This window comes from Hemibagrus wyckioides, linkage group LG22 (genome assembly GCF_019097595.1).
Source record: "Hemibagrus wyckioides isolate EC202008001 linkage group LG22, SWU_Hwy_1.0, whole genome shotgun sequence".
NCBI classification, from domain to species: Eukaryota; Metazoa; Chordata; class Actinopteri; order Siluriformes; family Bagridae; genus Hemibagrus; species Hemibagrus wyckioides.
Window position 1 is genome coordinate 22,707,199 of NC_080731.1, and position 27,500 is coordinate 22,734,698.

At 38.7% G+C, this 27,500-nt stretch overlaps 1 protein-coding gene across 2 annotated transcripts in view; it reads left to right on the top strand.

Moving 5' to 3' along the window:
• Nucleotides 1-27,500, top strand: part of LOC131343786 (pikachurin) — a 51,482-nt gene that overhangs the window by 13,678 nt on the left and 10,304 nt on the right. For both annotated transcript variants that reach the window (XM_058375717.1, XM_058375718.1), the window contains 9 exons: nucleotides 1,852-1,952; nucleotides 2,301-2,401; nucleotides 6,654-6,798; nucleotides 6,996-7,185; nucleotides 7,271-7,396; nucleotides 7,470-7,713; nucleotides 8,081-8,192; nucleotides 8,412-8,528; nucleotides 11,611-11,791. In XM_058375717.1, the coding sequence (XP_058231700.1) occupies nucleotides 1,852-1,952; nucleotides 2,301-2,401; nucleotides 6,654-6,798; nucleotides 6,996-7,185; nucleotides 7,271-7,396; nucleotides 7,470-7,713; nucleotides 8,081-8,192; nucleotides 8,412-8,528; nucleotides 11,611-11,791 (1,317 nt within the window). The remainder of the gene's footprint in view (nucleotides 1-1,851; nucleotides 1,953-2,300; nucleotides 2,402-6,653; nucleotides 6,799-6,995; nucleotides 7,186-7,270; nucleotides 7,397-7,469; nucleotides 7,714-8,080; nucleotides 8,193-8,411; nucleotides 8,529-11,610; nucleotides 11,792-27,500) is intronic.

The following is a 27,500-nucleotide window of genomic DNA, read 5'->3' on the forward strand; positions in this document are numbered from 1 at the left end:
AAATCTGGATTTCAGAAAAGAACAGAGTGAAGAGAAGAAAAATAAACAGTTGAAACATCTCATTACATCTCCTCACTTCTCCTCACACCTCCTCATGTCTCCTCACTTCTCCTTACACCTCCTCATGTCTCCTCACACCTCCTCATGTCTCCTCACTTCTCCTTACACCTCCTCATGTCTCCTCACACCTCCTCATGTCTCCTCACTTCTCCTTACACCTCCTCATGTCTCCTCACACCTCCTCATGTCTCCTCACTTCTCCTTACACCTCCTCATGTCTCCTCACTTCTCCTTACACCTCCTCATGTCTCCTCACACCTCCTCACATCTCATCACACCTCCTCACATCTCACACTTCCTCACATCTCCTCACATTTCCTCAAATCTCACACCTCCTCACCTCTCCTCACACCTCCTCATGTCTCCTCACTTCTCCTCACACCTCCTCACATCTCCTCACATCTCCTCACATTTCCTCAAATCTCACACCTCCTCACATCTCACACCTCCTCACTGTTCCTCACACCTCCTCATGTCTCCTCACACCTCCTCATGTCTCCTCACACCTCCTCACATCTCCTCACATTTCACACCTCCTCACACCTCCTCATGTCCCCTCACACCTCCTCACATCTCACACCTCCTCACATCTCCTCACATCTCACACCTCCTCACATCTCACACCTCCTCACATCTCACATCTCACACCTCCTCACACCTCCTCACATCTCACACCTCCTCACATCTCACACCTCCTCATGTCTCACATCTCACACCTCCTCACATCTCACACCTCCTCACATCTCACATCTCACAGCTCCTCACACCTCCTCACTGTTCCTCACACCTCCTCATGTCTCCTCACACCTCCTCATGTCTCCTCACACCTCCTCACATCTCCTCACATTTCACACCTCCTCACATCTCCTCACACCTCCTCATGTCTCCTCACACCTCCTCACATCTCACACCTCCTCACATCTCCTCACATCTCACACCTCCTCACATCTCACACCTCCTCACATCTCCTCATGTCTCCTCACACCTCCTCATGTCTCCTCACACCTCCTCACATCTCCTCACATTTCACACCTCCTCACATCTCCTCACACCTCCTCATGTCTCCTCACACCTCCTCACATCTCACACCTCCTCACATCTCCTCACATCTCACACCTCCTCACATCTCACACCTCCTCACATCTCACATCTCACACCTCTTCACACCTCCTCACATCTCACACCTCCTCACATCTCACACCTCCTCACGTCTCACATCTCACACCTCCTCACATCTCACATCTCCTCACATCTCACACCTCCTCACATCTCACACCTCCTCACATCTCACACCTCCTCACGTGTCACATCTCACACCTCCTCACATCTCACATCTCCTCACATCTCACACCTCCTCACATCTCACACCTCCTCACGTGTCACATCTCACACCTCCTCACATCTCACATCTCCTCACATCTCACACCTCCTCACATCTCACACCTCCTCACATCTCACACCTTCTCACATCTTCTCACATCTCACACCTCCTCACATCTCACACCTCTTCACACCTCCTCACATCTCACACCTCCTCACATCTCCTCACATCTCACACACTCTCACACCTCCTCACATCTCACACACTCTCACACTGCTCTGATTCAGAGTGCTGCTTTACCCTACTGAGAATGACCGAATGGTCTGTACATGTACACTGTCCACATCTTCACTTGAAGTGTTACTCAGTAAGAACTCCACCAGAGGGCGCTGTGTCCACTTACAATGTCTTTACATACATTGTGTGTGTGTGTGTGTGTGTGTATATGTGACTAATGTGTTTCCATGTAGGTGTGTCAATACGGTTTCCAAGGTTTTATGGATTTTCTCACATGGCATTTGAACCTCTGAAGAAATCATACCAGAGCTTCCATATCTCTCTGGAGTTCAAGGTCAAACCTACTGTCTCTCTCTCTCTCTCTCTCTAAACACTTAACATGTACAATAACTCCTTCAGAATATTCACAGCTAATAAAATCATGTACTAAAAGAATTGTTTGTGTGTTTGTGTGTGTGTTTGTGTGTGTGTGTTTGTGTGTATGTGTGTGTGTGTGTGTGTATGTGTGTGTGTGTATGTGTGTGTGTGTGTGTGTGTGTGTATGTGTGTGTGTGTATGTGTGTGTGTGTGTGTGTGTATGTGTGTGTATGTGTGTATGTGTGTGTGTGTATGTGTGTGTGTGTATGTGTGTGTGTGTGTGTGTATGTGTGTGTGTATGTGTGTGTTTGTGTGTGTGTATCAGACGGACTCTGAGGATGGTCTGTTGTTGTACTGTGGAGAGAATGAACACGGTCGAGGAGATTTCATGTCTCTTGCTCTGGTGCGCAGGAAACTTCATTACAGGTCACTTGCTCTACCAATCACTTCACTTCCTGTCCAATAACACCTCAACACCTCCACTAACACCTCCACTAACACCTCCACTAACACCTCAACACCTCCACTAACACCTCAACACCCCCACTAACACCTCAACACCTCCACTAACACCTCCACTAACACCTCCACTAACACCTCAACACCTCCACTAACACCTCCACTAACACCTCCACTAACACCTCAACACCTCCACTAACACCTCCACTAACACCTCAACACCTCCACTAACACCTCAACACCTCCACTAACACCTCCACTAACACCTCAACACCTCCACTAACACCTCAACACCTCCACTAACACCTCCACTAACACCTCAACACCTCCACTAACACCTCAACACCCCCACTAACACCTCCACTAACACCTCCACTAACACCTCAACACCTCCACTAACACCTCCACTAACACCTCCACTAACACCTCCACTAACACCTCAACACCTCCACTAACACCTCCACTAACACCTCCACTAACACCTCCACTAACACCTCAACACCTCCACTAACACCTCAACACCTCCACTAACACCTCCACTAACACCTCAACACCTCCACTAACACCTCCACTAACACCTCAACACCTCCACTAACACCACCACTAACACCTCAACACCTCCCTCACACCTCAACACCTCCACTAACACCTCCACTAACACCTCAACACCTCCAGTAACACCTCAACACCTCCACTAACACCTCCACTAACACCTCAACACCTCCACTAACACCTCAACACCTCCACTAACACCTCTACTAACACCTCCACTAACACCTCCATTAACACCTCAACACCTCCACTAACACCTCCACTAACACCTCCACTAACACCTCAACACCTCCACTAACACCACCACTAACACCTCAACACCTCCACTAACACCTCCACTAACACCTCAACACCTCCACTAACACCTCAACACCTCCACTAACACCTCCACTAACACCTCCACTAACACCTCAACACCTCCACTAACACCTCAACACCTCCACTAACACCTCCACTAACACCTCAACACCTCCACTAACACCTCAACACCTCCACTAACACCTCCACTAACACCTCAACACCTCCACTAACACCTCAACACCTCCACTAACACCTCCACTAACACCTCAACACCTCCACTAACACCTCCACTAACACCTCAACACCTCCACTAACACCTCAACACCTCCACTAACACCTCAACACCTCCACTAACACCACCACTAACACCTCAACACCTCCACTAACACCACCACTAACACCTCAACACCTCCACTAACACCACCACTAACACCTCAACACCTCCACTAACACCTCAACACCTCCACTAACACCTCCACTAACACCACCACTAACACCTCAACACCTCCACTAACACCACCACTAACACCTCAACACCTCCGCTAACACCTCCACTAACACCTCAACACCTCCACTAACACCACCACTAACACCTCAACACCTCCGCTAACACAGCAATACCTCCACTAACACCACCACTAACACCTCAACACCTCCGCTAACACAGCAATACCTCCACTAACATCTCCACTAACACCACCACTAACACCTCAACACCTCTGCTAACACCTCAACATCTCCACTAACACCACCACTAACACCTCAACACCTCTGCTAACACAGCAATACCTCCACTAACATCTCCACTAACACCACCACTAACACCTCAACACCTCCGCTAACACAGCAATACCTCCACTAACACCTCCACTAACACCACCACTAACACCTCAACACCTCCACTAACACCACCACTAACACCTCAACACCTCCGCTAACACAGCAATACCTCCACTAACACCTCAACACCTCTGCTAACACCTCAACATCTCCACTAACACCACCACTAACACCTCAACACCTCTGCTAACACAGCAATACCTCCACTAACACCACCACTAACACCTCAACACCTCCGCTAACACAGCAATACCTCCACTAACATCTCCACTAACACCACCACTAACACCTCAACACCTCCGCTCACACAGCAATACCTCCACTAACACCTCAACACCTCCACTAACACCTCAACATCTCCACTAACACCTCAACATCTCCACTAACACCTCAACTAATACCTCAACACCTCCACTAACACCACCACTAACACTGCCACTAACACCTCAACATCTCCACTAACACCACCACTAATACCTCAACACCTCCACTAACACCTCAACATCTCCACTAACACCACCACTAACAGCTCAACACCTCCACTAACACCTGCACTAACACCTCAACATCTCCACTAACACCTCAACATCTCCACTAACACCTCAACACCTCCACTAACACCTCAACACCTCCAGTAACACGACCACTAACACTTCAACATCTCCACTAACACCACCACTAACACCTCAGCATCTTCACTAACACCTCAACACCTCCACTAACATCTGCACTAACACCTCAACATCTCCACTAACACCTCAACACCGCCACTAACACCACCACTAACACCTCAACACCTCCACTAACACCTCAACATCTCCACTAACACCACCACTAACACCTCAACACCTCCACTAACACCTCAACATCTCCACTGACACCACCACTAACAGCTCAACACCTGCACTAACACCTCAACATCTCCACTAACACCTCAACACCTCCACTAACACCTCAACACATCCAGTAACACAACTACTAACACTTCAACATCTCCACTAACACCACCACTAACACCTCAACATCTTCACTAACACCTCAACACCTCCACTAACATCTGCACTAACACCTCAACATCTCCACTAACACCTCAACACCTCCACTAACACCACCACTAACACCTCAACACCTCCACTAACACCTCAACACCTCCACTAACACCTCAACATCTCCACTAACACCTCCACTAACACCTCAACATTTCCACTAACACCACCACTAACACCTCAACATCTCCACTAACACCTCAACACCTCCAGTAACACAACTACTAACACTTCAACATCTCCACTAACACCACCACTAACACCTCAACATCTTCACTAACACCTCAACACCTCCACTAACATCTGCACTAACACCTCAACATCTCCACTAACACCTGCACTAACACCTCAACATCTCCACTAACACCTCAACATCTCCACTAACACCTCAACACCTCCACTAACACCTCAACACCTCCAGTAACATGACCACTAACACTTCAACATCTCCACTAACACCACCACTAACACCTCAACATCTTCACTAACACCTCAACACCTCCACTAACATCTGCACTAACACCTCAACACCTCCACTAACACCTCAACATCTCCACTAACACCTCAACATTTCCACTAACACCACCACTAATACCTCAACACCTCCACTAACACCACCACTAACACCTCAACACCTCCACTAACACCACCACTAACACCTCAACATCTCCACTAACACCTCAACACCTCCACTAACACCTCAACATCTCCACTAACACCTCAACACCTCCACTAACACCACCACTAATACCTCAACATCTCCACTAACACCTCAACACCTCCACTAACACCACCACTAACACCTCAACATCTCCACTAACACCTCAACATTTCCACTAACACCACCTCAACACCTCCACTAACACCTCAACATTTCCACTAACACCTCCACTAACACCTCAACACCTCCACTAACACCACCACTAACACCTCAACATCTCCACTAACACCTCAACACCTCCACTAACACCTCAACATCTCCACTAACACCTCAACACCTCCACTAACACCACCACTAATACCTCAACATCTCCACTAACACCTCAACACCTCCACTAACACCACCACTAACACCTCAACATCTCCACTAACACCTCAACATTTCCACTAACACCACCTCAACACCTCCACTAACACCTCAACATTTCCACTAACACCACCACTAACACCTCAACACCTCCACTAACACCACCACTAACACCTCAACATCTCCACTAACACCTCAACATTTCCACTAACACCACCACTAACACCTCAACACCTCCACTAGCACCTCAACACCTCCACTAGCACCTCAACACCTCCACTAACACCTCAACACCTCCACTAACACCACCACTAACACCTCAACATCTCCACTAACACCTCAACACCTCCACTAGCACCTCAACACCTCCACTAACACTTCAACACCTCCACTAACACCTCCACTAACACCTCAACACCTCCACTAATACCTGTTACTAAATTTGTGTGTTCAGGTTTAATTGTGGCACAGGGGCAGGGCAGATCATCAGTGACAGCTCTGTTGTGATTGGTCAGTGGCACACAGTCACTCTCTTCAGAGACAGAGTTTATGGCTGGCTCCGACTGGACAATGATACCCCTGTGTCTGGTTACTCACTGGTAACACCACACACACACACACACATCACTTCAAGTCAATTTTATTTGTATCACACGTTAAACAACTGGCATGGACAAACAGCTTTAAAGAAAAAAATTCTGAATAAAAATAAATGAAGTTTAAAATTTCAATTTATATTTGTCCCTAATGAGTTAAAAAACGTGTGTATGTGTGTGTGTGTGTGTGTGTGTTACAGGGTCACTATACCAAAATAACCTTCCACACTCCCCTGTTTGTGGGCGGGGCTCCTAGTGTTTACTGGCTTGTGAAGGCAGTAGGAACCAATCAGGGCTTTTGGGGGTGTGTCCAGAGCCTGTCAATAAATGGGAGACACACTGATCTGAGACCCTGGCCTCAGGGACATGCCCTCAGTGGAGCAGACATTGGTAAGATGCACACACACAAGCACACAATGTTAGGCAGTGTAACAGCATGTGGACGTGTGTGTGTGTGTGTGTGTGTGTGTTACAGGTGAGTGCAGTACCAGTGTGTGTGACAAGGTGGTGTGTGAGCACAATGGCGTGTGTTTCCCAACTCGTGCAGATAACTACACCTGCCTTTGTCCTCTGGGATACCGAGGAGTTCACTGTGAGGAGAGTGAGTCTCACACACACACACACACACACACACACACACACACACACTCTGACCCACATCCTCTGTGTGCCAGGCTTCTTGCTGTCTCTGCCCCGCTTCAGTGAGCATGTGCAGTCGTACGTCAGCGCCCCCTGGCCTCAGCAGCCACACTCCTATCTTTCCTTCATGGAGTTCCACATCACTTTCAAACCCAGCGGTCAGGATGGAACTCTGCTCTACAGCCATGACCAGTACAGCCGTGACTTCCTGTCCATTGTCCTGGTGGGTGGGGCAGTGGAGTTCCACTTCGACTGTGGCTCTGGAGCTGCCGTCCTCAGGTCAGAGTGCTGTATCTTATGTTCTCTCATTAAACCCTCACAGGCGTAACCTCATGCACAGTGTGACACTCATGACGTGTGACCACGCCCCCTACAACACACATACACTTCTCTGCCCGTCAATCAGTGTGTAGTTAAACGAGCTGTGTGTGTTTAGTGTGAAGAAACGCCCATCTCTGTGCTTTATACTCACACCAGTTATCCTAAAGAATTACTATACATATTCTCCAACTGCATTATTAAACACACACACACTCTTAAAGCACTACAATAAACTATGGTACACCTGCTGTGTAGAGAAGGAAGAGGAATAAAACCCACACACATACTCTCTCTCTCACTGTGTGTGTGTGTGTGTGTGTTTCAGGAGTGAGCAGCCTGTCAGGTTGAACATATGGCATGAATTAAGAGTGTCTCGAACGGCTAAAAGTGGAGTCCTGCAGGTGGACAATCAGCATCCAGTAGAGGGCAGTGCTGAGGTAAAATGTGCTAACTGTGTGTGTGTGTGTGTGTGTGTGTGTGGGGTGGGGGGGGGGGGGAGTATTCCTATATTACTCATTGTATACTGTTCATGTGTAGTAAGTAATATTGCGGTGATTTTTATGATTAAGGTTTTATTAATATCATCATGTCAAGTTTGAAGATATTATTATTAGAATTATTAATTATTGTGTGTGTGTGTGTGTGTGTGTGTGAAGGGTGCGTTTACTCAGATTAAATGCAGTTCTCCTCTCTACATTGGTGGAGTTCCTGACTATGACTCCACAAAAGGCTGCGCTGGAGTGATCAGACCATTCAGTGGAGATATTCAGAGGGTATACACACACACACACACACACACTATTCATGACACTTTTCATGTTAATGTCAATTTCCTGTGTTATGAATAAGGGGTCATTTCAGAATAGAAGCTAAGAGGGTCAGATGTTTCAGGCACACCTTTTTCTGTGGGGGTCAGTTTGTGGGGTTCAGTCTGAGGGGGTCAGTTTGTGGGGTTTAGTCTGAGGGGGTCCGTTTGTGGGGTTCAGTCTGAGGGGGTCAGTTTGTGGGGTTTAGTCTGAGGTGGTCAGTTTGTGGGGTTCAATCTGTGTGGCTCAGTCAATAGGGTTCTGTCTGTAGGGGCTCAGTGTGTGGGGTTTAGTCTGTGGGGTTCTGTCTGTAAGAGTCAGTCTGTAGGGTTCAGTCTGTAGGGTTCAGTCTGTGGGGGTCAGTCTGTGGGGGTCAGTCTGTAGGGTTCAGTCTGTGGGGGTCAGTCTGTTGGGTTCAGCTTGGGGCATTGTGCTGACCACCCTCACTGTTCTTTCTCATTTCTTGTTCTGCTGGAAGCTCTAGGAGTTTCTTCATCCTCAGCCTGATGTCTTGTGGTGTAGCCCCTGGTTGTTGCCCCTGGTTGTTGCCCCAGTTGTTGCACCTTTTTGATGCCCCTGGTTGATGATGCTGTCTTTTTTCTGAAGTGCTTCATTCCCTTTTCCAGTGAAACAGTGTGAAGGTGCTGACCCATGATTCACAGTGCTGGTCATTATAATCAGTTTCATGTAGTCAGATATCACTGATCCACCAGGCTGGAGATCCTGCAAACTTCTCTCTGACCTTTTTTTGCTTTTTTGGCTTGAACTAGAGGCTTCTTCCTTGCAGGGCAGCGTTAGAAGCTGTGGTCATGGATAATGGACAATGTTAACTTTACATAAATGTACAAATTCAGAGTATTTTTTTTTTACTTTTAAAATGTAACTCTAATGAATCAGAGGATAGATCATGAAGGCCCTGAGTGTTCCCAGCATTAGTTAAAGTGACAGTGAATGGACCAGAGGTTATGCTATATGGACAGGGCAGAAAAAGGAAGCTATAAATGGCTGCAAAAAGATTTCTCAGAAAGGTAAAAAAAAATCTCAAGTGACTGCAGAAGACCAGCAGGAAGACTGGACAGTGCCTTCACTCTCTCTCCTCTTCCTCTTTATGAAGGACGATGATCTCTTCACTTTTTGCACTGTTCTTTTGAGCCATATATTTCACATGCAGTGACCCGTGACACTGGACATACCCCGGGTCAGTTCAGGTATCTTGTGTTCTAGCTGAAACACACCTAGTACAGCTAATGAAGGCCTTGATAATCTGCATCAGGTCTGCAGGAGACAGCACCAGTTCTGTGGATTTATGATGTTCTGAGGGTTTCTGTTCAGGAGGTTTTGAGTGCAGAATTCATAAAAGCTTCAGAATCAGTTGAATTTGGAGAAAGCCCTTGTTGTGTTCAGCTATTTCAAATTCAAATTCAAATTCAAATTTTATTTGTCACATACATATACAGACAAAGTACAACATGCAGTGAAATGTTTTGTACGACTGTCCGGCATGTAAACATTTATAAAAAGTATGTGAAAAAAAGAGATCCATAAAAATAAAGATAAAAATAAAACTAGAGTATCTTAAAAGTATAAAAATAGAAAATAAAGTAAAAATAAAATATACTATAAATAAATAAATATAAATAAAATAAAAGAAGAAGCTCCTCCTCATTCTCTCTGTGTTTGCCTTCACGGAGCGGACGCGCTTCCCTGAACGTTTAAACTCCTTAAAATGTCTCAGGTGGTATAGACGCTGCCGGGCCTTCTTCACAAGGGTGTTGGTATGACAGGACCAAGTCAAGTCCTGCGTGATGTGAACACCTAGGTACCGGAAGCTGTCCACTCTCTCCACTGGGGTTCCGCTGATCATGGTCGGTTGGTATGACCGCTCCTGCTTTGTACTGAAGTCCACTATTAACTCCTTAGTCTTGCTGATGTTCAGGAGTAGGTTGTTCACCTGGCACCAGCTCTCCAGGTTTTTAATCTCCTATAGGTAGGCCGTCTCATCGTTGTTCGAGATCAGGCCCAATACAACAGTGTCATCAGCAAACTTAATGATGGTGGTGGAGTTGGAAGTGGCCACACAGTCATAAGTGTACAGTGAGTACAGCAGGGGGCTCAGAACACAACCTTGAGGAGCTCCAGTGCTGAGGGTGATGGAGGATGAGATGTGTTTGCACCTGCAGTGATGAAGTCTCTGACCAGTCTTTCAAAGCACTTCATCACTTCACTGGCTTTTCTTTGATTTGTTGTTGGCAAATAGCTGTGTCCCACTGACCCTAGTGATGTATGGTCTCCTCAGTCTTTTCCACTGACCCTAGTGATGTATGGTCTCCTCAGTCTGTCCCACTGACCCTACTGATGTATGGTGTCCCTGGTCTGTGTTCCACTGACCCTAGTGATGTATGGTCTCCTCAGTCTGTCCAACTGACCCTAGTAATGTTTGGTCTCCTCAGTCTGTCCCAGTGACCCTAGTAATATATGGTGTCTCTGGTCTGTGTCCCATTGACCTTAGTGATGTATGGTTTCCTCAATCTGTCCCACTGACTCTAATGATATATGGTCTCGTCAGTCTGTCCCACTGACCCAAGTGATGTATGGTTTCCTTGGTCTGTCCCACTGACCCTAGTGATGTATAGTTTTCTCGGTCTGTCCCACTGACCCTAGTAATGTATAGTTTCCTAAGTCTGTCCCACTGACCCTATTGATGTATGGTTTCCTCACTATGTCCCACTGACCCTAGTTATGTATTCATTCAGACTTCTAAGCTCTGGACATGAGAGTCTGTCCAGTGCTGTAAATGTAAACATCAGGGGTGCACATACTTTTAACCATGTATTGTTCATAGTCTGGCAGCTTCAGCTCTTTGCTGGTGTTTTGAGGTTTGGTCAGTCCTTTCAGACTCTTGTTCCTGGGAATTCTTGGCCTGTTCCCTGACCCATGCTGTGTGTATGAGGTGTGAAGTTTGGTCTCAGCTGCATTTCTACTTCAGTATCAGAATCAGAATCAGAAGCGTTTAGATTCCATGTTGTTCATCCCTGCTTCTTGCATGTAGATCACCCTGAATGACCGTGAGGTTGCTGTGGTGACCGGCCATGTGGTGGGTGTGAACGTGATGAACACGCCCCACCCGTGTGTAGAGAACCCGTGTGCTAACGGAGGAACCTGCAGACCCAAACAAGATGAGTACGAGTGTGACTGTGCACTGGGGTACGATGGAACACACTGCCAGAAAGGTACACACACACAATAACTATAATACTGACATTATAGTGCCATAACAGACTATTATTTTTATTAATTTTAATATTTTTTAGTAAAAATAAAATAGACTAAATAGACTATTTTTTAGTAACTAAAATACTTTTTCTGGACAAGAATCTTCTTCCATTAATTAGAGACTATGAGTATAGTGGTGATAGTTAATTCAGGCCACGCCTCTTATCAATGACCTTCAGTGTAGCAGGTACACACTCTTTTTACTGTCCCTCACACCTTAATACCTCATTATTGTTTCATTAGATTTATCTGAACTAGAATAACTGAATGTGTGGAATAAAGTCAGATCTCAGGACTGACATGGTGAGGTGTGCAGGAGTGAATAAAGACAGTGAATAAAGAGAAATGATTATTTCATAAAGTGCACCGAAAGAAAAACCCAAACTGACCACCTTTATAATTTAGATCTAGAGCTTTCTCATACTCATGGACCAGATTTATTTACAAAAATATTGACATTACAAACTGAATTAGATCTGTTATAACCAAGAGCTACATAAAATCAGATCAGTTATGTGTGAGGAAGAACTGGTCAGTATACTAATTAGACACATTATTCGTTTTTTAATACATGACAGATGTATAATAAACATGATCCCACCCTCGTGATCCCCCAGAGGTGCTAACATCACTCAGGCTGGAAAGCATTTGATCACGTGGAGCAGGATTCTCTCTTTATACACTGGAGTGGTTCAGATTCGGCTCGAGATCCAGATCAAAGTTCTAAAGCAGATATCCTATAGCAGTTTATCATTCTGTCCACTGCATTGAGGAAGTCAGCAGGACTGTTCATTGTCACCTCTTTTATTTGTAGTGGTGACCGAACCCTCTGTAATAATGTGTGGTTGAGTGTAAAGATGAGTGTAAAGGTGGGCTTAAAATGGGTGTAAAGATGAGAGGAAAGATGAGTGTAAAGATGAGAGTAAAGATGATTGTAAAGATGATAGTAAAGATTAGTGTAAAGATGATAATAAAGATTAGTGTAATGATGAGAGTAAAGATGCGTGTAAAGATGAGTGTAAAGATGAGTGTAATGATGAATGTAAAGATTAGTGTAAAGATGAGAGTAAAGATGAGTGTAAAGATGAGTGTAAAGATTAGTGTAAAAATGAGAGTAAAGATGAGTAAAGATGAGAGTAAAAATTAGTGTAAAGATTAATGTAAAGATGAGAGTAAAGATGATAGTAATCATGATAGTAATGAGGAGTGTAAAGATGAGTGTAAAGATGAGTGTAATGAGAGTAAAGATGAGTGTAAAGATGAGTGTAAAGATGAGAGTAAAGATTAGAGTAATGATGAGAGTAATGATGAGAGTAAAGATGAGAGTAATGATGAGTGTAAAGATGAGTGTAAAGATGAGTGTAAAAATTACTATCATGAGAGTAAAGATGAGTGTAATGATGAGAGTAAAGATTAGTATAAAGATGAGTGTAATGATGAGATTAAAGATGAGTGTAATGATGAGAGTAAAGATTAGTGTAAAGATTAGTGTAAAGATGAGTGTAAAGATAAGAGTAAAGATGAGAGTAAAGGTGAGTGTAAAGATGAGTGTAATGATGAGAGTAAAGATTAGTGTAAAGATGAGAGTAAAGATAAGAGTAAAGATAAAAGTAAAGTTGAGAGTAAAGATGAGTGTAAAGATTAGTGTAAAGATGAGTGTAAAGATGAGAGTAAAGATGAGTGTAAAGATGAGAGTAAAGATGAGTGTAAAGATGAGTGTAATGATGAGAGTAAAGATTAGTGTAATGATGAGAGTAAAGATGAGTGTAAAGATAAGAGTAAAGACGAGTGTAATGATGAGAGTAAAGATGAGAGTAAAGATGAGTGTAAAGATGAGTGTGAAGATGAGAGTAAAGATGAGTGTAAAGATAAGAGAAAAGATGAGTGTAAAGATAAGAGTAAAGATGAGTGTAAAGATAAGAGTAAAGATGAGTGTAACGATGAGAGTAAAGATGAGAGTAAAGATAAGAGTAAAGATTAGTGTAAAGATAAGAGTAAAGACGAGTGTAATGATGAGAGTAAAGATGAGAGTAAAGATGAGTGTAAAGATGAGTGTAAAGATGAGAGTAAAGATGAGTGTAAAGATAAGAGTAAAGACGAGTGTAATGATGAGAGTAAAGATGAGAGTAAAGATGAGTGTAAAGATGAGTGTAAAGATGAGAGTAAAGATGAGTGTAAAGATAAGAGTAAAGATGAGTGTAAAGATGACAGTAAAGATGAGTGTAACAATGAGAGTAAAGATGAGTGTAAAGATGAGTGTAAAGATGAGAGTAAAGATGAGTGTAAAGATAAGAGTAAAGATGAGTGTAAAGATGACAGTAAAGATGAGTGTAACAATGAGAGTAAAGATGAGAGTAAAGATGAGTGTAAAGATGAGTGTAAAGATGAGTGTAAAGATGAGTGTAAAGATGACAGTAAAGATGAGTGTAACGAAGAGAGTAAAGATTAGTGTAAAGATAAGAGTAAAGACGAGTGTAATGATGAGAGTAAAGATGAGAGTAAAGATGAGAGTAAAGATGAGTGTAAAGATGAGTGTAAAGATGAGAGTAAAGATGAGAGTAAAGATGAGTGTAAAGATGAGAGTAAAGATAAGAGTAAAGATTAGTGTAAAGATGAGAGTAAAGATGAGAGTAAAGATGAGTGTAAAGATTAGTGTAAAGATGAGAGTAAAGATGAGTGTAAAGATGAGTGTAAAGATTAGTGTAAAAATGAGAGTAAAGATGAGTAAAGATGAGAGTAAAAATTAGTGTAAAGATTAGTGTAAAGATGAGAGTAAAGATGATAGTAATCATGATAGTAATGAGGAGTGTAAAGATGAGTGTAAAGATGAGTGTAATGAGAGTAAAGATGAGTGTAAAGATGAGTGTAAAGATGAGAGTAAAGATTAGAGTAATGATGAGAGTAATGATGAGAGTAATGATGAGAGTAAAGATGAGAGTAATGATGAGTGTAAAGATGAGTGTAAAAATTACTATCATGAGAGTAAAGATGAGTGTAATGATGAGAGTAAAGATTAGTATAAAGATGAGTGTAATGATGAGATTAAAGATGAGTGTAAAGATAAGAGTAAAGACGAATGTAATGATGAAAGTAAAGATGAGAGTAAAGATGAGTGTAAAGATGAGTGTAAAGATGAGTGTAAAGATGAGTGTAAAGATGAGAGTAAAGATGAGTGTAAAGATGAGTGTAAAGATGAGTGTAAAGATAAGAGTAAAGATGAGTGTAAAGATAAGAGTAAAGATAAGAGTAAAGATGAGAGTAAAGATAAGAGTAAAGATTAGTGTAAAGATGAGAGTAAAGATGAGTGTAAAGATGAGTGTAAAGATGAGTGTAAAGATAAGAGTAAAGATGAGTGTAAAGATAAGAGTAAAGATGAGTGTAAAGATAAGAGTAAAGATGAGAGTAAAGATAAGAGTAAAGATTAGTGTAAAGATGAGAGTAAAGATGAGAGTAAAGATGAGTGTAAAGATAAGAGTAAAGACGAGTCTAATGATGAGAGAAAAGATGAGAGTAAAGATGAGTGTAAAGATGAGAGTAAAGATGAGTGTAAAGATGAGTGTAAAGATGAGAGTAAAGATGAGTGTAAAGATAAGAGTAAAGATGAGTGTAAAGATGAGAGTAAAGATGAGTGTAACAATGAGAGTAAAGATTAGTGTAAAGATGAGTGTAACGAAGAGAGTAAAGATTAGTGTAAAGATAAGAGTAAAGACGAGTGTAATGATGAGAGTAAAGATGAGTGTAAAGATGAGTGTAAAGATAAGAGTAAAGATGAGTGTAAAGAATAGTGTAAAGATGAGAGTAAAGATTAGTGTAAAGATGAGTGTAACGAAGAGAGTAAAGATTAGTGTAAAGATAAGAGTAAAGACGAGTGTAATGATGAGAGTAAAGATGATAGTAATGATGAGAGTAAAGATGATAGTAATGATGAGTGTAAAGATGAGTGTAAAGATGAGAGTAAAGATGAGTGTAAAGATGATAGTAAAGATTAGTGTAAAGATGAGAGTAATGATGAGTGTGAAGATGAGAGTAAAGATGAGATTAAAGATGAGTGTAAAGATGAGAGTAAAGATGAGTGTAAAGATGATAGTAAAGATTAGTGTAAAGATGAGAGTAATGATGAGTGTGAAGATGAGAGTAAAGATGAGAGTAAAGATGAGATTAAAGATGAGTGTAAAGATGAGAGTAAAGATGAGAGTAAAGATGAGAGTAAAGATGAGAGTAAAGTTTAGTGTAAAGATGAGTGTAAAGATAAGAGTAAAGATGAGTGTAAAGATAAGAGTAAAGACCAGTGTAAAGATAAGAGTAAAGATGAGTGTAATGATGAGAGAAAGATGAGAGTAAAGATGAGAGTAAAGATGAGTGTAAAGATGAGTGTAAAGATGAGATTAAAGATGAGAGTAAAGATGAGTGTAAAGATGAGTGTAAAGATGAGAGTAAAGATGAGTGTAAAGATGAGAGTAAAGATGAGAGTAAAGATGAGTCTAAAGATGAGTGTAAAGATGAGTGTAAAGATAAGAGTAAAGATGAGTGTAAAGATGAGAGTAAAGATGAGTGTAAAGATGAGAGTAAAGATTAGTGTAAAGATGAGAGTAAAGACGAGTGTAATGATGAGAGTAAAGATGAGTGTAAAGATGAGTGTAAAGATGAGAGTAAAGATTAGTGTAAAGATAAGTGTAAAGACGAGTGTAAAGACGAGAGTAAAGATTAGTGTAAAGATAAGTGTAAAGACGAGTGTAAAGACGAGTGTAAAGATGAGAGTAAAGATGAGTGTAAAGACAAGAGTAAAGACGAGTGTAATGATGAGAGTAAAGATGAGAGTAAAGATGAGTGTAAAGATGAGTGTAAAGATGAGAGTAAAGATGAGAGTAAAGATGAGTGTAAAGATGAGTGTAAAGATAAGAGTAAAGATGAGTGTAAAGATAAGAGTAAAGATGAGTGTAAAGATAAGAGTAAAGATGAGTGTAAAGATGAGAGTAAAGACGAGTGTAATGATGAGAGTAAAGATGAGAGTAAAGATGAGAGTAAAGATGAGTGTAAAGATGAGTGTAAAGATGAGAGTAAAGATGAGTGTAAAGATGAGTGTAAAGATGAGTGTAAAGATGAGAGTAAAGATGAGTGTAAAGATGAGAGTAAAGATGAGTGTAAAGATGAGAGTAAAGACGAGTGTAATGATGAGAGTAAAGATGAGAGTAAAGATGAGTGTAAAGATGAGTGTAAAGATGAGTGTAAAGATGAGAGTAAAGATGAGTGTAAAGATGAGTGTAAAGATGAGTGTAAAGATAAGAGTAAAGATGAGTGTAAAGATGAGAGTAAAGATGAGTGTAAAGATGAGAGTAAAGATGAGAGTAAAGATGAGTGTAAAGATGAGTGTAAAGATGAGTGTAAAGATAAGAGTAAAGATGAGTGTAAAGATGAGTGTAAAGATGGGAGTAAAGATGAGTGTAAAGATAAGAGTAAAGATGAGTGTAAAGATGAGAGTAAAGATGAGAGTAAAGATGAGTGTAAAGATGAGTGTAAAGATAAGAGTAAAGATGAGTGTAAAGATAAGAGTAAAGATGAGTGTAAAGATGAGAGTAAAGATGAGTGTAAAGATGAGTGTAAAGATGAGTGTAAAGATGAGAGTAAAGATGAGTGTAAAGATGAGAGTAAAGATGAGTGTAAAGATGAGTGTAAAGATGAGAGTAAAGATGAGTGTAAAGATGAGAGTAAAGATGAGTGTAAAGATGAGTGTAAAGATGAGTGTAAAGATGAGTGTAAAGATGAGTGTAAAGATGAGTGTAAAGATGAGAGTAAAGATGAGTGTAAAGATGAGAGTAAAGATGAGTGTAAAGATGAGTGTAAAGATGAGAGTAAAGATGAGTGTAAAGATAAGAGTAAAGATGAGTGTAAAGATGAGAGTAAAGATGAGTGTAAAGATGAGTGTAAAGATAAGAGTAAAGACGAGTGTAATGATGAGAGTAAAGATGAGAGTAAAGATGAGTGTAAAGATGAGTGTAAAGATGAGAGTAAAGATGAGTGTAACAATGAGAGTAAAGATTAGTGTAAAGATGATTGTAAAGATAAGAGTAAAGATGAGTGTAAAGATAAGAGTAAAGATGAGTGTAAAGATGAGAGTAAAGATGAGTGTAAAGATGAGTGTAAAGATGAGAGTAAAGATGAGTGTAAAGATGAGAGTAAAGATGAGTGTAAAGATGAGAGTAAAGATGAGTGTAAAGATGAGTGTAAAGATGAGAGTAAAGATGAGTGTAAAGATGAGAGTAAAGATGAGTGTAAAGATGATAGTAAAGATTAGTGTAAAGATGAGAGTAAAGATGAGTGTAACGATGAGTGTAAAGATGACTGTAAAGATGAGAGTAAAGATGAGAGTAAAGATGAGTGTAAAGATGAGTGTAAAGATGAGTGTAAAGATGAGAGTAAAGATGAGAGTAAAGATGAGAGTAAAGATGAGAGTAAAGATGAGTGTAAAGATGAGAGTAAAGATGAGTGTAAAGATAAGAGTAAAGATGAGTGTAAAGATGAGAGTAAAGATGAGTGTAAAGATAAGAGTAAAGATTAGTGTAAAGATGAGAGTGAAGACGAGTGTAATAATGAGAGTAAAGATGAGAGCAAAGATGAGTGTAAAGATAAGAGTAAAGACGAGTGTAATGATGAGAGTAAAGATGAGTGTAAAGATGAGTGTAAAGATGAGAGTAAAGATGAGTGTAAAGATGAGTGTAAAGATGAGAGTAAAGATTAGTGTAAAGATGAGAGTAAAGACGAGTGTAATGATGAGAGTAAAGATGAGTGTAAAGATGAGTGTAAAGATGAGAGTAAAGATTAGTGTAAAGATAAGAGTAAAGACGAGTGTAATAATGAGAGTAAAGATGAGAGTAAAGATGAGAGTAAAGATGAGTGTAAAGATGAGAGTAAAGATGAGTGTAAAGATGAGAGTAAAGATGAGTGTAAAGATGAGTGTAAAGATGAGAGTAAAGATGAGTGTAAAGATGAGTGTAAAGATGAGAGTAAAGATGAGTGTAAAGATAAGAGTAAAGATGATCGTAAAGATAAGAGTAAAGATTAGTGTAAAGATGAGAGTAAAGACGAGTGTAATAATGAGAGTAAAGATGAGAGTAAAGATGAGTGTAACAATGAGAGTAAAGCTTAGTGTAAAGATGAGAGTAAAGATGAGTGTAACGATGAGTGTAAAGATGACTGTAAAGATGAGAGTAAAGATGAGAGTAAAGATGAGAGTAAAGATGAGTGTAACAATGAGAGTAAAGATTAGTGTAAAGATGAGAGTAAAGACGAGTGTAATGATGAGAGTAAAGATGAGAGTAAAGATGAGTGTAAAGATAAGAGTAAAGACGAGTGTAATGATGAGAGTAAAGATGAGTGTAAAGATGAGAGTAAAGATGAGTGTAAAGATAAGAGTAAAGATGAGTGTAAAGATGAGAGTAAAGATGAGAGTAAAGATGAGTCTAAAGATGAGTCTAAAGATGAGTCTAAAGATGAGTGTAAAGATGAGTGTAAAGATGAGAGTAAAGATGAGTGTAATAATGAGAGTAAATCTTAGTGTAAAGATGAGAGTAAAGATGAGTGTAACAATGAGAGTAAAGCTTAGTGTAAAGATGAGAGTAAAGATGAGAGTAAAGATGAGTGTAACGATGAGTGTAAAGATGAGAGTAAAGATGAGTGTAAAGATGAGTGTAAAGATGAGAGTAAAGATTAGTGTAAAGATGAGAGTAAAGACGAGTGTAATAATGAGAGTAAAGATGAGTGTAAAGATGAGTGTAAAGATGAGAGTAAAGATGAGCGTAAAGATAAGAGTAAAGTCGAGTGTAATGATGAGAGTAAAGATGAGTGTAAAGATGAGTGTAAAGATGAGAGTAAAGATAAGAGTAAAGATGAGTGTAAAGATGAGAGTAAAGATGAGAGTAAAGATGAGTCTAAAGATGAGTGTAAAGATGAGTGTAAAGATGAGTGTAAAGATAAGAGTAAAGATGAGTGTAAAGATGAGAGTAAAGATGAGTGTAAAGATAAGAGTAAAGTTTAGTGTAAAGATGAGAGTAAAGACGAGTGTAATAATGAGAGTAAAGATGAGAGTAAAGATGAGTGTAAAGATAAGAATAAAGACGAGTGTAATGATGAGAGTAAAGATGAGTGTAAAGATGAGAGTAAAGATGAGTGTAAAGATAAGAGTAAAGATGAGTGTAAAGATAAGAGTAAAGATGATAGTAAAGATAAGAGTAAAGATTAGTGTAAAGATGAGAGTAAAGATTAGTGTAAAGATGAGTGTAACGAAGAGAGTAAAGATTAGTGTAAAGATAAGAGTAAAGACGAGTGTAATGATGAGAGTAAAGATGAGAGTAAAGATGAGTGTAAAGATGAGTGTAAAGATAAGAGTAAAGATGAGTGTAAAGATTAGTGTAAAGATGAGAGTAATGATTAGTGTAAAGATAAGAGTAAAGACGAGTCTAAAGATGAGTGTAAAGATGAGTGTAAAGATAAGAGTAAAGATGACTGTAAAGATGAGAGTAAAGATGAGTGTAAAGATAAGAGTAAAGATTAGTGTAAAGATGAGAGTAAAGACAAGTGTAATAATGAGAGTAAAGATGAGAGTAAAGATGAGTGTAAAGATGAGTGTAAAGATGAGAGTAAAGATGAGTGTAAAGATGAGAGTAAAGACGAGTGTAATGATGAGAGTAAAGATGAGAGTAAAGATGAGTGTAAAGATAAGAGTAAAGACGAGTGTAATGATGAGAGTAAAGATGAGTGTAAAGATGAGTGTAAAGATGAGAGTAAAGATGAGTGTAAAGATAAGAGTAAAGATGAGTGTAAAGATGAGAGTAAAGATGAGTGTAACAATGAGTGTAAAGATAAGAGTAAAGATGAGTGTAAAGATAAGAGTAAAGACGAGTGTAATGATGAGAGTAAAGATGAGAGTAAAGATGAGTGTAAAGATAAGAGTAAAGATGAGTGTAAAGATAAGAGTAAAGATTAGTGTAAAGATGAGAGTGAAGACGAGTGTAATAATGAGAGTAAAGATGAGAGTAAAGATGAGTGTAAAGATAAGAGTAAAGACGAGTGTAATGATGAGAGTAAAGATGAGTGTAAAGATGAGTGTAAAGATGAGAGTAAAGATGAGAGTAAAGACGAGTGTAATGATGAGAGTAAAGATGAGTGTAAAGATGAGTGTAAAGATGAGAGTAAAGATGAGAGTAAAGATGAGTCTAAAGATGAGTCTAAAGATGAGTGTAAAGATAAGAGTAAAGATGAGTGTAAAGATGAGAGTAAAGATGAGTGTAAAGATGAGTGTAAAGATAAGAGTAAAGACGAGTGTAATGATGAGAGTAAAGATGAGAGTAAAGATGAGTGTAAAGATTAGTGTAACAATGAGAGTAAAGATGAGTGTAAAGATGAGTGTAAAGATGAGAGTAAAGATGAGAGTAAAGATGAGTGTAATGATGAGAGTGAAGATGAGTGTAAAGATGAGAGTAAAGATGAGATTAAAGATGAGTGTAAAGATGAGAGTAAAGATGAGTGTAAAGATGAGTCGAAAGATGAGTGTAAAGATGAGTGTAAAGATAAGAGTAAAGATGAGTGTAAAGATAAGAGTAAAGATGAGTGTAAAGATGAGAGTAAAGATGAGTGTAAAGATGAGTGTAAAGATGAGAGTAAAGATGAGTGTAAAGATGAGTGTAAAGATGAGAGTAAAGATTAGTGTAAAGATGAGAGTAAAGATGAGAGTAAAGATGAGTGTAACAATGAGAGTAAAGCTTAGTGTAAAGATGAGAGTAAAGATGAGTGTAACGATGAGTGTAAAGATGACTGTAAAGATGAGAGTAAAGATGAGAGTAAAGATGAGTGTAACGATGAGTGTAAAGATGAGAGTAAAGATGAGTGTAAAGATAAGAGTAAAGATGATAGTAAAGATAAGAGTAAAGATTAGTGTAAAGATGAGAGTAAAGATTAGTGTAAAGATGAGAGTAAAGATGAGTGTAAAGATGAGTGTAAAGATAAGAGTAAAGACGAGTGTAATGATGAGAGTAAAGATGAGCGTAAAGATGAGTGTAAAGATGAGTGTAAAGATGAGAGTAAAGATGAGTGTAACATAGAGAGTAAAGATTAGTGTAAAGATGATTGTAAAGATAAGAGTAAAGATGAGTGTAAAGATAAGAGTAAAGATGAGTGTAAAGATGAGAGTAAAGATGAGTGTAAAGATGAGTGTAAAGATAAGAGTAAAGACGAGTGTAATGATGAGAGTAAAGATGAGAGTAAAGATGAGTGTAAAGATGAGTGTAAAGATGAGAGTAAAGATGAGTGTAACAATGAGAGTAAAGATTAGTGTAAAGATGAGTGTAACGAAGAGAGTAAAGATGAGTGTAAAGATAAGAGTAAAGACGAGTGTAATGATGAGAGTAAAGATGAGTGTAAAGATGGGAGTAAAGATGAGTGTAAAGATAAGAGTAAAGATGAGTGTAAAGATGAGAGTAAAGATGAGAGTAAAGATGAGTCGAAAGATGAGTGTAAAGATGAGTGTAAAGATAAGAGTAAAGACGAGTGTAATGATGAGAGTAAAGATGAGAGTAAAGATGAGTGTAAAGATGAGTGTAAAGATGAGAGTAAAGATGAGTGTAACAATGAGAGTAAAGATTAGTGTAAAGATGAGTGTAACGAAGAGAGTAAAGATGAGAGTAAAGATGAGTGTAAAGATAAGAGTAAAAATGAGTGTAAAGATGAGTGTAAAGATGAGTGTAAAGATGAGTGTAAAGATGAGAGTAAAGATGAGTGTAAAGATGAGTGTAAAGATGAGAGTAAAGATGAGTGTAAAGATGAGAGTAAAGATGAGAGTAAAGATGAGTCTAAAGATGAGTGTAAAGATGATTGTAAAGATAAGAGTAAAGATGAGTGTAAAGATAAGAGTAAAGATGAGTGTAAAGATGAGAGTAAAGATGAGTGTAAAGATGAGTGTAAAGATAAGAGTAAAGACGAGTGTAATGATGAGAGTAAAGATGAGAGTAAAGATGAGTGTAAAGATGAGTGTAAAGATGAGAGTAAAGATGAGTGTAACAATGAGAGTAAAGATTAGTGTAAAGATGAGTGTAACGAAGAGAGTAAAGATGAGAGTAAAGATGAGTGTAAAGATGAGTGTAAAGATGATTGTAAAGATGAGTGTAAAGATAAGAGTAAAGATGAGTGTAAAGATAAGAGTAAAGACGAGTGTAATGATGAGAGTAAAGATGAGAGTAAAGATGAGAGTAAAGGTGAGTGTAAAGATGAGTGTGAAGATGAGAGTAAAGATGAGTGTAAAGATAAGAGAAAAGATGAGTGTAAAGATAAGAGTAAAGATGAGTGTAAAGATAAGAGTAAAGATTAGTGTAAAGATGAGAGTAAAGACGAGTGTAATGATGAGAGTAAAGATGAGAGTAAAGATGAGTGTAAAGATGAGTGTAAAGATGAGTGTAAAGATGAGAGTAAAGATGAGAGTAAAGATGAGTGTAAAGATGAGTGTAAAGATAAGAGTAAAGATGAGTGTAAAGATAAGAGTAAAGATGAGTGTAAAGATGAGAGTAAAGATGAGTGTAACAATGAGAGTAAAGATTAGTGTAAAGATGAGTATAACGAAGAGAGTAAAGATTAGTGTAAAGATAAGAGTAAAGACGAGTGTAATGATGAGAGTAAAGATGAGAGTAAAGATGAGTGTAAAGATAAGAGTAAAGATGAGTGTAAAGATTAGTGTAAAGATGAGAGTAAAGATTAGTGTAAAGATGAGTGTAACGAAGAGAGTAAAGATTAGTGTAAAGATAAGAGTAAAGACGAGTGTAATGATGAGAGTAAAGATGATAGTAATGATGAGAGTAAAGATGATAGTAATGATGAGTGTAAAGATGAGTGTAAAGATGAGAGTAAAGATGAGTGTAAAGATGATAGTAAAGATTAGTGTAAAGATGAGAGTAATGATGAGTGTGAAGATGAGAGTAATGATGAGTGTGAAGATGAGAGTAAAGATGAGAGTAAAGATGAGATTAAAGATGAGTGTAAAGATGAGAGTAAAGATGAGAGTAAAGTTTAGTGTAAAGATAAGAGTAAAGACCAGTGTAAAGATAAGAGTAAAGACGAGTGTAATGATGAGAGAAAGATGAGAGTAAAGATGAGTGTAAAGAGGAGTGTAAAGATGAGAGTAAAGATGAGAGTAAAGATGAGTGTAAAGATGAGAGTAAAGATGAGTGTAAAGATGAGTGTAAAGATAAGAGTAAAGATGAGTGTAAAGATAAGAGTAAAGATGAGTGTAAAGATGAGAGTAAAGACGAGTGTAATGATGAGAGTAAAGATGAGAGTAAAGATGAGAGTAAAGATGAGTGTAAAGATTAGTGTAAAGATGAGTGTAAAGATAAGAGTAAAGATGAGTGTAAAGATAAGAGTAAAGATGAGTGTAAAGATTAGTGTAATGATGAGAGTAACGATGAGTGTAACGATGAGAGTAAAGATTAGTGTAAAGATGAGAGTAAAGATGATAGTAAAGATTGGTGTAATGATGAGAGTAAAGATGAGTGTAACGATGAGAGTAAAGATTAGTGTAAAGATGATAGTAAAGATGAGTGTAAAGATTAGTGTAAAGATGAGAGTAAAGATGATAGTAAAGATGAGATTAAAGATGAGTGTAAAGATGAGAGTAAAGATGAGTGTAATGATGAGAGTAATGATGAGAGTAAAGATGATAGTAATGATGATAGTAAAGATGATAGTAAAGATGAGAGTAAAGATGAGAGTTAAGATGATAGTAAAGATGAGAGTAAAGATGAGAGTAAAGATGAGTGTAAAGATTAGTGTAAAGATGAGTGTAAAGATAAGAGTAAAGATGAGTGTAAAGATAAGAGTAAAGATGAGTGTAAAGATTAGTGTAATGATGAGAGTAAAGATGAGAGTAAAGATGAGTGTAAAGATTAGTGTAAAGATGAGTGTAAAGATAAGAGTAAAGATGAGTGTAAAGATAAGAGTAAAGATGAGTGTAAAGATTAGTGTAATGATGAGAGTAAAGATGAGTGTGACGATGAGAGTAAAGATTAGTGTAAAGATGATAGTAAAGATGAGTGTAAAGATTAGTGTAAAGATGATAGTAAAGATGAGATTAAAGATGAGTGTAAAGATGAGAGTAAAGACGAGAGTAAAGATGATAGTAAAGATGAGAGTAAAGATGAGAGTAAAGATGAGTGTAAAGATTAGTGTAAAGATGAGTGTAAAGATAAGAGTAAAGATGAGTGTAAAGATAAGAGTAAAGATGAGTGTAAAGATTAGTGTAATGATGAGAGTAAAGATGAGTGTAAAGATTAGTGTAAAGATGAGTGTAAAGATAAGAGTAAAGATGAGTGTAAAGATAAGAGTAAAGATGAGTGTAAAGATTAGTGTAATGATGAGTGTAAAGATAAGAGTAAAGATGAGTGTAAAGATAAGAGTAAAGATGAGTGTAAAGATTAGTGTAATGATGAGAGTAAAGATGAGTGTAAAGATGAGTGTAAAGATGAGTGTAAAGATAAGAGTAAAGATGAGTGTAAAGATAAGAGTAAAGATGAGTGTAAAGATTAGTGTAATGATGAGAGTAAAGATGAGTGTAACGATGAGAGTAAAGATTAGTGTAAAGATGATAGTAAAGATGAGTGTAAAGATTAGTGTAAAGATGATAGTAAAGATGATAGTAAAGATGAGATTAAAGATGAGTGTAAAGATGAGTGTAAAGATGAGAGTAAAGATGAGAGTAAAGATTAGTGTAAAGATAAGTGTAAAGATGAGAGTAAAGATTATAGTAATGATGAGAGTAAAGATGATTGTAAAGATGAGTGTAAAGATGAGAGTAAAGATTAGTGTAAAGATGATAGTAATGATGAGTGTAAAGATGAGAGTAAAGATGAGTGTAAAGATGAGTGTAAAGATAAGAGTAAAGATGAGTGTAAAGATAAGAGTAAAGATGAGTGTAAAGATTAGTGTAATGATGAGAGTAAAGATGAGTGTAACGATGAGAGTAAAGATTAGTGTAAAGATGATAGTAAAGATGAGTGTAAAGATTAGTGTATAGATGATAGTAAAGATGATAGTAAAGATGAGATTAAAGATGAGTGTAAAGATGAGAGTAAAGATGAGTGTAAAGATGAGAGTAAAGATGAGAGTAAAGATTAGTGTAAAGATGAGTGTAAAGATGAGAGTAAAGATGAGAGTAAAGATGATAGTAATGATGAGAGTAAAGATGATTGTAAAGATGAGTGTAAAGATGAGAGTAAAGATGATAGTAAAGATGAGATTAAAGATGAGTGTAAATATGAGAGTAAAGATTAGTGTAAAGATGAGAGTAAAGATGAGAGTAAAGATTAGTGCAAAGATGAGTGTAAAGATGATTGTAAAGATGATAGTAAAGATGATTGTAAAGATGAGTGTAAAGATGAGTGTAAAGATGAGAGTAAAGATTAGTGTAAAGATGAGTGTAATGATGAGAGTAAAGATGATAGTAATGATGAGAGTAAAGATGATAGTAATGATGAGTGTAAAGATGAGTGTAAAGATGAGAGTAAAGATGAGAGTAAAGATGCGAGTAAAGATTAGCGTAAAGATGAGTGTAAAGATGAGAGTAATGATGAGAGTAAAGATGATTGTAAAGATGAGTGTAAAGATGAGTGTAAAGATGAGAGTAAAGATTAGTGTAAAGATGAGTGTAATGTTGAGAGTAAAGATGAGAGTAAAGATGATAGTAATGATGAGAGTAAAGATGATAGTAATGATGAGTGTAAAGATGAGTGTAAAGATGAGAGTAAAGATGAGAGTAAAGATGAGAGTAAAGATGAGTGTAAAGATGAGTGTAAAGATGAGAGTAATGATGAGAGTAAAGATGATTGTAAAGATGAGTGTAAAGATGAGTGTAAAGATGAGAGTAAAGATTAGTGTAAAGATGAGTGTAATGTTGAGAGTAAAGATGATAGTAATGATGAGAGTAAAGATGATAGTAATGATGAGTGTAAAGATGAGTGTAAAGATGAGAGTAAAGATTATAGTAATGATGAGAGTAAAGATGAGTGTAAAGATGAGAGTAAAGATTAGTGTAAAGATGATAGTAAAGATTAGTGTAAAGATGAGAGTAATGATGAGTGTAACGATGAGAGTAAAGATGAGTGTAAAGATGAGAGTAAAGATTAGTGTAAAGATGATAGTAAAGATTAGTGTAAAGATGATAGTAAAGATGAGTGTAAAGATTAGTGTAACGATGATAGTAATGATGAGAGGATGGTGGAGACAGTTTCCACATGTTCTCCATTGGTGAGGAGGGGGGCGTGGTCCTGTCTGTTTTTCCTGAAGTCCATAATTAGTTCTTTAGTTTTATGTACATTCAGTGTCAGATTATTCCGTGAGCACCAGGCGGACAGGTTCTCTACTTCAGCCCTGTATGCAGCCCTGTATGCCGTTCATCCCCTCCGGAGAGGAGCCCAACCACGGTGGTATCATCCGCAAACTTGATGATAGTGTTGTTTGGGTGGGATGGAGTACAGTCGTAGGTGTACAGGGCATACAGTAGAGGGCTCAGCACACAGCTCTGAGGGGATCCAGTGCTGAGTGTGAGCATGGTGGAAAGGTGGGGGCCGAGTCTGACAGACTGTGGTCTGTTTGTGAGGAAGTGTTTAATCCAGGTGAAGGTGGGGGAGGGGA